At 46.6% G+C, this 12,146-nt stretch overlaps 1 protein-coding gene across 1 annotated transcript in view; it reads left to right on the top strand.

The window, feature by feature from the left end:
- The first annotated feature begins 305 nt into the window (after positions 1 to 305).
- Positions 306 to 12,146, top strand: part of LOC135906577 (uncharacterized) — a 121,183-nt gene continuing 109,342 nt past the window's right edge. The window contains exons 1-2 of the mRNA XM_065438033.1: positions 306 to 351; positions 5,485 to 5,572. Coding sequence (XP_065294105.1) covers positions 5,489 to 5,572 — 84 coding nt within the window. The 5' untranslated portion in view covers positions 306 to 351; positions 5,485 to 5,488. The remainder of the gene's footprint in view (positions 352 to 5,484; positions 5,573 to 12,146) is intronic.

The following is a 12,146-nucleotide window of genomic DNA, read 5'->3' as shown; positions in this document are numbered from 1 at the left end:
AAAGAAAGATTCTTGGTCACTTGGAATGGTACCTAGAGAGATTCCACATCTAACCGGATGCCATGACGGGCTTTCGTCTAGGTCGCTCGTCCGTTGACAACGTCATTGACATCGTAACCTGGGTCCAAAATCAAAAAAGCCTCAAGCGCCTATCAGTGGCACTTTTTCTAGATATACAAGCAGCATACGATAACGCCGCCCATGAGGCCATACTGAACTCACTTGAGGCTGTTGTAGTTGGTGGCCAGATGTATCAATGGATTCGCGACTATTTGACTGAGAGGTGCTTTTTCTTACAGACTGAAGAGGGCCCAACTTTGGAACATTACATCTGCCGTGGTGTGCCGCAAGGTGAAGTGTTGAGCCCCATTCTGTTCAACCTCGCCTTGGTAGGACTAGCGGAGTACCTACGGCGGTCAGTTCACGTCTCAATATACGCCGATAACATTTGTATCTGAGCTTCTGCGGTGACTCGCCCCCAGGTACGAGCCAGGCTTCAGCGGGCGGCAACCATGACGGCGTCTTATCTAAGAGAACAAGGCCTCAGCTGTTTGCTGAAAAGTGCGCATTGGTTGGCTTTACGCGCAAACAAATGTCATCATATCCTGTTTCAATCAATGGTCAAGCTGTATCCTATGTTAAAGGGCCCCTGAAACGGTTCGGACAAATTTTGTAGACGCGTAGGGTACAGCTTAAGCAGAACATTCGCACCACAATTTAAGTGAAGCGTTACGTATTAATGGAGCTACAAGCGATTAGAAGTTACCCTCCTCCCCAGCCATGCTTTTCCTCCTCAACTCATGCGCCGAGCGAGCGGGGCTAAGCTCCGTCTTTACTGGTCCTGCGTCACGATGCGACGTCACATCGTCCACTTCCGGTTGTTTGGAGCCCGCCCCCGCCCGCGCGAAACCTCTCCGCTAGCCGCTTGGCTGTCGACCCCAAGCGAGAGCTATCGAAGCAGCGTGCGTTGCGAGCATTCTGTCGTAGCTCCGAACGTGTCTGGTATTCCGTTAACCACAGGCAAGCTGGTCATTTCGGCAAACGACTGGAGGCATAAACTCAAGCTGATGAAGGAACTTTGGCGCGTAGAGGTACGTGAGCGGCCTGATCGGTCTGCACGGTTCATACACTTGTTGGCGCAGTGCTCAACCAGCCAAGCAAAGCGCTAATATTGCTGTAACCAAATGTAAGACATTTTAAACATTTATAAAAACAACGTGTTGATGATTACACTCCTGCGAGAAACACGCACCAGCAGCAAAGAATACGCTTCGTTGCTGCTACTGCGTATGGTTGAGCTCCATGCCACCAGATGGCTGCACCGTGCAGACCATTCACCTTTGCCCTTCTGCTCATCTCGGCTCATCCCGTTAGGCACAGTCAAGCGGCCAGACCTTCTCCCCTTGTGCTTACGTTTGCCCTAATACGGGACTCGCGAAACGCTATTGCGTTAGTAATCTTCCGGTGTAAAATGACGGCCACAAACGCGGAAATCCTGGCGCCGATCGGATAGCTGCAGTCCGATGAGCAGCAGCCAGTTCGCTCGTACGCTGCCTTGCAAAGGGACATGATGTCGCAGCTTGACATATTGCCAGTCGCTACGTTTGCAGTCCACAAGGCAACAAAGTCGAATCATAGTGCTCGCGAAAAGACTGAGACCAACTCTGACCGCGGAGCTCTCGTCAAAATGGAGTACGTTGTAACACAAGCAGACGATACTTGCTGTGTGCCGGAAGTGCTTAAGTGTACTGAAAAATTGTTCTTGTGCATTCTCTTTCTGCTACTTTCTCTTTATAAAAACAAATTAACTAACATTCCAACTATTACGAAGATCATTTGTTTACCATAAAGTTGGAAAAATTATCGATCACGCGCCCTGCTCAGCCAATCGGATAGCTCGCCCCACTGACGTCATATGGGTGATTTCGGTCATATGGGTAGGGGCGGCTTAACATTCTGCCGAGCAGTGCGCTGCGATCGGCAGCGATGTGCATTTTTAAAACCCCATAATAAGTTACACGATTTACGCAGAGCACTTAGATGTGTCAATTAATGATCAGAAGGACCTACTCTAACGACTCAGTACGTTTGTAGAAAATCGTCAAAAGCGTTTCAGGGTCCCTTTAACACACATCGCTTTCTGGGTGTAATCATTGACCGCAGCCTCTGATGGAACCCTCACTGCGTCTATCTAAAGAAGAAATTCGTTGCCATTGCTCAGGTCTTTAAATTTCTCTGCGGAAAAACCGGGGTACACCACTCCGTTCTACGATGCAGCTCTACAGGGTACTGTTTCTCGGACTCCTACTTTATAGTCTACCAGTGTTGTCAAATGCATGCAAGACGAACTTTCGCGCTTTGGAGAGCATACAAGGTCAAGCCCTACGCATGTGTTTATGGTTGCCTCGGTGCACGTCAACAGCAGCAACAATTGCCATCGCTGGGGACCATATGATCCAGACAGACGTAGTTGTCGACTCTTTCAGAGCGCACATTCGCCATCTTTCAAGGATCCCCGACCATCATGTGGCCTCCCTACCAGCCGGGAGACCTCAAGCGACCTTTTCAAGAGTGGTTAACGCTCATCAAGAGTGCATACCGTCATATTTTACACCGGTGACGAAGCCTTCATCTCCGCTGTGGTGCCTACGACAGCCTCAAGTGAATTTTGCTATTCCTGGAATTGCAAAAAAAAGTCCAATCATCCATCGCTGGCTCTGAAGCAACTTACGCTACTGCACCAGACGTATCATGACCACATACATATATATACCGATGGTTCGACCTCACGTACCATCTCAACCGCCGTATTCGTCGTTCCAGCCAAGAAGGTTACAGTTAAATTCAAATTGTCGCACACGACTACATCTACATCGGCAGAACTCGCAGCTCTCCATGCCGATATGATGTCCGTCACCGAAGAGCCAACAGAGAAATGGGTCGTATTTTGCGACTCTAAGGCAGCCCTTCACAGCATCAAGTCTGCATTACGTCACAGAAATTACGAGCAGATTACATCTGACATCAGGAAAGTGCACCACCACGCTCTGGAAAGAGGGCACACCTTAATATTTCAATGGATTCCGGCTCACTGTGGCATCGTCGGCAACAACCTAGCGGACAAGGCTGCCCGGTCTGCCCACGAAGATATCCAGACGCGTTCAATACCTCTGGCGAGGTCGGACGCTGCCAGGGAACTTCACCTACATGCACGCAAAAAGTCGCAAGATCTTCGGAGTTGAGGTGCCTTCAACTGCCTATTAAGTAAACTGGACCCTACGCTACGGCTATAACTGCCATCTAGCCTTTCCCGCGGCGAAGCAACCTTGCTGCACCGCTTGTGGCTGCGAGTAGCGCTCACGAACTCATACTCCTATCGTTTGGGAATGGCCGAGAGCCCGATGTGCGATTCCTGTGGGTGCGAGGAGACCATCGAGCACCTATTGTGTACCTGCCTATTGTGTACGCCTCTCTGTGTGGGAAACCTTACACGGACTGGACATAAGACCGTTCCCCGAAGCAAATATACTTGGACCATGGCCACACCCGTCACTGGCACGAAAAGCGAATCGTGCATTGGTGCAATACTTGAAGTGCACCGATTTAAGAGACCGTTTATAGTGTCCTTGCGCATAGTGCCCCGCCCACACGCACTCAGTGCTCACTCTCTCCCTTTTTCCTCTTTCTATTCCCCTTTCCCCCCAGTGCAGGGTAGCAAACCGGATGCTCTTCTGGTTGACCTCCCTGTCTTTCCTGTCCGTGCTCTCTCTCTCTCTCTCTTTCTCTGGCAGAAAACGCATGCACTTATATGGCAGAGGTTACCAGTTGCGCTGTTAATCATGGGGCAGGTAATGTAGAGAAATTGTGCAAGAAACTTTTTTTGTGTGCCGTATTCCAAGACAGCAGCTGATTTGATAACGTGCTGTACAGCATCTGGATGTTGCTGACCGAGAGTACAGTGCATTTAGAAATGTGTTGTATATTCCCTGTGAGGCTGCAGGTCTAGCCAGCTTTGCTTATGTTTCACATAAAGTTATTCATGTATGGGTTGCACCCCATTGTTTCTATGTGTGTCTTGTCGTGGTTCTGCAGCAATATCCTGCCCTGCCTCAAACCGGAACAGAGGCGTATATATTTTTTATTCGGCTGGCCTCCTCACAAAAGTAGTTTCCGGGTGCTGTTGGGATTCATTCGTTACACTTTCTCAAAAGTAAATAAAATTAAATTTACAATATTATCTAGTGCGCAGCAAATGAGTATAAAACTGCAAGAATCATTGGTATTAAAATCTTGGGCATCAAATTTCCTGTCATGTATGGTAGCTTTTCATTCCCATTGGGGTAAGAATGCTATACTTCTGAGGTGCATCCTTCATAATTACATGATCAATGATTGTGACTCATTGAATATGCAATCTAACTTAAGTATAGCATGGCTTCAAATGTGAACCAAAAACCAGATGTGACGAATATGATGCGTGAAAGGCGACATAAGCATAAGTACAGGCAGGGAAGTGCACGAAAAAGATAAAGAAGCAAAACATAATTTGAGAATGGCACCATCCTGTTTCACATATCCCTTCCATGCACGTGGATTTTGCATGCGACAATGCATATACTTGCACAATGCACCAACTACCTGAAACCAAAGCTTTTTTTATACTGATGTGGTACAGATGCGCTAAAGTAAGAAAAATTATTGCACTTCACAGAATCTTCGTCTCAAAACAAGTACATATGTGTCAAGGAAGATTAATACATCGCCTCACTGTGCACTCTATGTAAAGTCCAGAAGAATAATGTCTACAGCACCCATGAAACTAAGGGGCTTCTGCTTACCACTATATGTTCACATCCGCCAATTGATGAACAAGTCTTCTACTCATATGCCCTCAGTTCCTTGCATTGAATGCATCTCTACTTCCACAAGCATACTTGGCTGGCAAGTAGATTGGAGAGACCACAATTTTATATTTTTAAGATTATTCTCAATTGGAAGTGACTCTCCGGCTTCTAAGACGTAAGGTTTTGCACCACAGGCCCTATTTACTCCTTGCTTTCGCTTCAGGAGGCACGAGCGGTTCTAATGAACTGGTTTCGTGCACCTTGAAGTAGTTTACTGAGTTGTCATTCGTAAGAGCAGGGTTAATTTTATACGCTTGCCTCGCAGTTCAGAATGCCTGATTTATGTAATGAGTGTCCGTTATTGTATACTTTCTACCAGAGGCGCCAGGAAACCAAGATGAGCAATAAGTTATCAAACAAGTGCCATCTTAACAAAAACTATGGTCATTTAAAGCCTTCGGTCCTTCTGTTCATAATCTCAAGGAACTTCCTGAATAATTGCTAGCAGAAAGTGTTGCAAAATCTTGCACACAATAATGTAGAAACTAATGCCAACAACCATTTATTGCTTACATATTTCGCATTATCTTTGGCATTGATAAACTTGCCCTCCGCCTACCCCCCCCCTTCCCTTTTACAGGACCATGCAGCCCACCGTCAAAGCCATTGTCATCATTGGATTGGTTGGAAACCTTGTCGTTCCGAGCTATCCTTTGGTGCACGATGCGGTAAGGCAACGACTGTTCATTAGCCGTGGTGGTAATGCGAATGTACTAGTTGGACTAATTCATAGAGTCGTTGCTACTTTCTGAGTATGCTTTTACGGCTATCTGGCCAGTCTTGGAGTGGCTTTAAGTATTCGTTTGAGTATAATAATTTTATGTGAGCCCGGAACAAATCCTTCCAACTTGAGCTTGTAGAAACTTTCTCTACGGTGTAGCAGCTTTCCGTATATGTAAGTAAACAAAATGAGTGCTTCATGCAAGCGCTATACCGTGGTTTAATTAGGAAAAAAATCTTATGAACGTTTCAGTATCTTGCCTAGAGAGTGGTGCCTGAAGCCATGGATACATAAATCAATTTTTCGACCTATAATGCCTTGCGTCGAGTTCTTCTGTGGTATCTCGGCTTAATTGGGCACCTAACGCCCCTTACGCTAAATATATACACTTAATTTCTCTGATAGTCTCAGTCAACCTACGGCTTTACAGAAACGAAGCTCAAGAATATACATCGGTATTCGCAGCTGTCTTGAAGCTACGGGAGTTAGAGGCAGCAGTGATGGAGGTAGGGACGCTGTGGCAGTCTTCCAACGTTCTTGGCATAAAAGCAATCTCGTAGGTAGTGGTGCGGCATAAATGTGCAGTAACATCTGAAGAATGGAAAATAAAGTATGAAACATACGACTGTTGACGGAGCATCTCGCATCTAAGACTTTGGTTGAAATAAAGTACTCTGTGGAAAAGACATAGTCGAGAACACTTTTTGTGCAAAGCGAGGTCTTCAGGGTTGTGCATTTATATCATTCTGGAAATTCTGCAATCACGACTGTAATTATTTCGGCGGGGGCGAATTGTGAAAATGCCCGGGCAACGCGCAGTCAGTGCCCATTAAGGAACACCAGGTCATCAAAATTATTACAGAGTCCCCCACTACGGCACCATAAACAGATCGTGGTTCTGCCACGTACAACCTCAGAGATTCGTATTGTGCTTTTAATGACTGTAGGTAGAAATAACAAACGGAGGGGTGGGATTCTCGATGAAATGTCAAATGTTTGTTAGGCCTAGATGCCTGACAAATGACCCAGAATTGCTGAGTTGCACTCAAGGCTTGGTGTGCCGAATGTTTTGTAAAGAAGGTCCACAGTGGGGGTGGCGCGTGATAAATTACGGCACAATAAGCTTGACGCGCGAATAACGTTGTACTTGACATAGTTTTTTTAACAATAATGCCGAGGTAACGATAACACAACCTTAACAATAAAACACCTCTGAACAGCCGCCGCTTGTAAGAAGTGACGGTTGTCAGGAGTGTGTGATTAAAATGTTTATGGTGCGTGCGGGGGGGGGGGTGTAGAGATTTAAAGTAGGAAAGTGCGTGGGCTTTTAGACTTGCTGATATCGTCACGTTGTAGGGACGGTGAAGCACAAAGTGGCGAAAAGTCCATCATGAAACTTACTTTTATTGACGAATCTCGGCCCTCAAAAAGAAGTGACACTCAAAGCACATTGATAGCGGCGAGCATAGTTAGCGATCGTCGAAATTTGATCTGCGCATAAGACGCGTCGGCTATTTATGCATAGCTCAATGAACCTGCCAGCGTTATGGATGGATATTCTGGCACAAGTTCGTGAATGTACCCCACTATTGCGTCGTGCTACAGAGTTTGATTACACAAGGTTCGACGAAAAGATGACAAATAAATAGAACTATCGATAACATTCGAGAAGCTGCCAATACAGAAAGGCGCGTGTAGCGCTGAGAGATAGCCTTTAACATTTGTTAGCCGAGGAAATGCAGATACCACATAAACAAGCATGCGTGTCAATGTATTGTTTCATCTACCAGCATGAACGCGAACAATAACATCAGGGCTTCTTTGCAACGCAATACAGTAACAAGAATTTCTAACAGCACAATATACGACACAAACAGCGGCAAACTATTTTATGCAATAATAACTTTGCTAAGAAAATTTGTTAATGCATGTCAGATACAAATACCTGCCATAAAACACATCCCTGGGGTGCTATGCAGGATGCGTCGAGTTTCTCGTTCACCCGAGTTTTGCCCGAGTTTGCTCGACGGCAGTCAGTGAACGGAGATAGCGCGGAACGGGCCGAAGGTGCAGGCAAAAAAATATGTAGACAAGAAGTCGCGTATGACAACATGAGCGCACCCTGCGCGGCACGCTGCTTCCACGTTTCAAGCGCAGAAGGCTGCACAACGAAACGCGCCAGCGCCGCGTATTGTTATCAACGGATTATCGCAACTTAGCGATACCGTGACTGCCCCGCTGTCTGTCAGCACACTTGCCGTGAGCCGTTTGCCACGCCTTTCCCGGGCGCGTCAAGGGCGTGCCTCATCTTTCGGGCGCTATCTATCTATCCTCCATCGAATGCGAACGGGGTACATGCGGCGCATTCTTGCACCTACACTTTCACTCAAACGAATACGTTAAAATACGACAAATAAAATAACTCACATTTTTATTTCTTTAGGTATCTGTTTTTCGTTTTCAATGCTAGAAATTTGTGATGACAAACGGAGATCGAGCAAATTATTAAATTTTGCACTTCTTGCCGTGAGTGGCGACAGGGAGGCGAAAGCTTAGCAGCGGTACATTGAAGCGGGTCGCACGCACGAGGGCGTTCATACGGTGATAAGTCGCCTAGGGGCGCTGCAGTGCTATTCTCAATAAAGTCGGTCATGATCCATGGAGGGTCATGGCCACTCTTTCTCTATTAGGAGAATAGAAACGCAGCGCCGCGGTACGGCTGTTCATCGCAGGCGCTTCACTAGGCTTTAAGGCCCCCGCTTTACCGACTAAAAACGACACAACAGCTGTCGCTGTAAAATGGCGGTATGTTATTTTAGAGTGCGTAGTGACGCAGTTCAGTGAAAATGTACCAGTTTATCTTTGTGTGCGAAGCCTCTGCGATACATTGGGAAACGTGCGTGCTTCCCCAGCGACAGAATTCATCGCTTGCCATCGCTTGCCCAGTGAAGGCGCCTCTGAGCGCATGTACGCAGTATATGAGTGTGTTGTGCAGTCGAAGGTGCTTGCGGATTACCTCTGCTGGAGCCAGCAGCGATCGCAGATAGATATCGTAACGACACCGCAGCACTCGCATTTTGGCAGGTGAGGGCTCTTGTGTGCATTTATGAAATCAGATTTCGAACGGAGAGAGGTGTTGGAACTGTTGAGTGCGCAGTGCTTGTGATGAAGAAATGCCATTGCACTGGGCCTAGAAGAGCGAGCGATTCTCGGACGCTGATCGTGTTCACGACGTTGTGGCTCCGTTTCATCACCGATGACAGAGCAGCCATCTGAAACGACTGCTGCAATAAACAGTTCTCAGCATCGTCGTCCCCCTCGACGCCTCGACGCCTTGCAAGCACCTACAGTGACGTGCCGATAATTATTTACTGTGCGCTACGCGCCGCAATGCAGGCAGTGAAACCGTGTTGTGCGGCCATCTCAGCCCGAGAGGATGTATGCCAGCGACAGTCAACGCTTTGTTTTCGATAGTGGTGCTCAGTACATCACCGATGACAGTGCGTTGTGCGTGTTTTATGTCGGCGGTCAAGATTGTTGATGCCTCTCAGCTCGACACCGCGTCGCTGTTGCCGGACGATAAGTTGGGCGTGGCCCAACTGTAGTGGGTGCGCGCGCAATAGTTACATGCCTCGCGCGGGGCGTGACCTCTGGTTTTGATTGACAGGCGAACTCGTGCTAAACTCGTACATCGCGAAACCCCCTCCGAGTTCAACTCGGGAACATGGCGGCGGCAGCAGCAGCCTGTTTCATTGCATCCAGCGGCAGCAAGCGGCAGTATGACCGTCCGGACCCGTTCACCTGCATGACCAACGGGGAGTTTCAGCGTCATTTTCGCCTGTCGAAGACATCAGTGTGCTGGCTGTGTGACGAGCTAGGCGAAGACTCTCGTCTGCGGAGACAGCGTGGCAGGCTTCATTCGCTCACCGTCGTAGAGCAAGTCATCTGTGCCCTCCGTTTCTACGGGACTGAGAGTTTTCAGGGAAGCGTCGGCGCCGAGCGTTACATCGGACGCCATCAAACTACTGTTAGCTACTGTGTCAGAGATGTGTATGACGCGCTTATCGATGCGGCAGTGCGTAAGCGGTGGCTAGCTTTCCAGAATACTGCGGCGGAGCGGACATATATAAAAGAATGCTTCCCACTTCGTGGGAACATTACGAATGTAGTCGGGTGTGTCGACGGAACGTACGTAGGAATTAAGGCGCCTTCAATGTCAGCGTTACTGTGATTAACAGACTTTTTCGCTGGTTGATCACTTTTTGTTGATTGTTCTACTTATCTGTCCAGGTGCCTTCCAAATGGCTCACTTTCTTGGGAAAGGGGTTAAGTATAAATAGATAAATGGATATCACTAATTGTGTGAAGTAACCTATGAATCCTAATCTCATAAACAACTTGGGGTTCTTCATTGGTGAAGTTACTAAGTATGCACAATGCTGAATTTTGGTCATGCGTAATCTATCGGCCGCACTATGAAACAGCGAGGCATTGCACAGTTTGTTGCAGCGCGAGATGTGGATGTTGCGCCAAGCCGGTTGTGCCTATGCATTTGTGGCGAAATGAACATGCATTGAGAATCTTAGTGTGTTGGCTTGCATGAAGAAAATACTTCAGATTGTTTGCTCTGTTCACTGTCGATGCATGTGCCAGAGGTTCAGTGCATCTTCTTTTTTTTTGGGGGGGGGGGGGGGGGCGGCGTTATTCTGGATGGATAAATTGTATATTTTCGTCTCATAATGGGGCTCTAATTCTTAAGCATTAGAACAATGCACATCCGATACTCTGCAGAACTCTCTGTACGTGAAGATGTCATGAACCACCAAGGCATTATTACATATCGGGAGAAATGTCGTGCAGATGCCAATGAAAAGTGGGTCTTTAACCTACCATGACAAAAATAAAACTTGCAGAGCAAATGGACCATTTGTACAGGTTTAGAGCAACGATTACACAAAACGTGATATGCCCAAACGAGTAAACACTTGCCGCATTGCCAAAGTAGGCTGAGCGACATGCACCATATATTGGCATTGAACATGTCTCGTAACTGTTATTTTTATTGTAAGCCCTCGCTGTCACACTTTCCCTCCAGCACTCCCTTTCTGAAACGTGGAACTGTCTTTCCATTGGTGTCATGATGATAATGGTAACGGCAGCAGCAAGGCTGGTTAATGCTTGCCTCTTTGATTCCTGTGAGTTTAGTGGTAAAGAATATGGCACGTTCATACATACAGCTGTGCTGCAAAATTTAACATTTGTGATTTTTCGGAGAACTAATTTGTGTTGGGAAATTTCAAAGATGTGCACCATTGTGGCCTAATAACTAGAGCATTGGTGAGGTTGAAGACTGTGTATTGGTATAGAAGCTTGAAGTTTAATTGCACAACAATTCGACGGGACACAAAGAGAAATACACACAGCAGAATGCTTTGCTGTGTGTGTTACACTTCTTTGTGTGCCGTTGAATTGTTGTGCGATCCAACTTAAAATAGAGCATTGGGCTTCTTTAGTGCAGGACCGAGGAAGTGTGAGCTATTCGACAACATGCCAGTGCCTTGCCACACACTTATGGAAGTCGGAAGGTTTGCAAACAAAGCTTTGCTTTCAAATCCAACTGCTCATGTAATACGAGCGCTGATTGAAAGAACCATCACACAAAAATAATGGTGAAATCAATGGCCTGTGAAAAGTGTAATTTGTATATAGACACTGTTGACATAATAGGTGCCATACCGGTGCCATAATAGGTGCCATACCGGCCTCAAAATTGTACTGGACAGAGCAGTTTGTTTGCTAAGTGAAGCTCGACCTCCCATTACATGCTGTGCAAATAACCAAGCTCAGTTTGTTTTGACGTGCTACACAACATTCAGTGTAATCTGTTTTTGATTCTAAAGAAGTGCCAAACACCACCTCTTTTTCAAGGACGTCATGGGAATATTTGGCGAGACCTTTTTCAGCCCCTTATAATGGAAGTGTGGTCAGCCAGCTTTGCTTGGATGCCTTTATAGATTTCTGCTCCTGATCATTGTGTGCTATCAAATTGCAGAAGTCTATGCAACTGGTGCAAGGCATTACGTGTTTCTATAGTCGGATACAACTTTAGGAGGCTGCGGAATCTGCACTTTAAGGCAGGTGAACACAAGCCTGCACCAATGGGCACGCACTCGAGACTGATATTGTGCCGCCAGACAGACTAATATTGCTCATTGGAGAGGGACTATTTCTTTAGACGTGTAGGTAATCGGCTGCTGCACTTTGGTCATCTGGGTGGGGCCTCTCCTGTCTTCTGAAGTTTTATCCGACTGTAAAGGATGCTGCTTTTCATACAACACAAAAGGACAAAGTGTACAATTATTTGGCCTATGAAATGGATACATCAGAAGTGTGCTATGCAAGGGCTTAAGATGTGTGAAATATGGTACATGCAATTATAAGACAATGTTAAAGAATATGTGGTATCGAACATGCATGTAATGGCACATTTGAATCTGGGAGTGTTGCAGTCATATGCACAG

Source organism: Dermacentor albipictus, chromosome 5 (genome assembly GCF_038994185.2).
Source record: "Dermacentor albipictus isolate Rhodes 1998 colony chromosome 5, USDA_Dalb.pri_finalv2, whole genome shotgun sequence".
Lineage (NCBI taxonomy): Eukaryota > Metazoa > Arthropoda > Arachnida > Ixodida > Ixodidae > Dermacentor > Dermacentor albipictus.
Note: the sequence above shows the minus strand (reverse complement) of the source record. Positions and strands in the feature narration are given on the sequence as shown.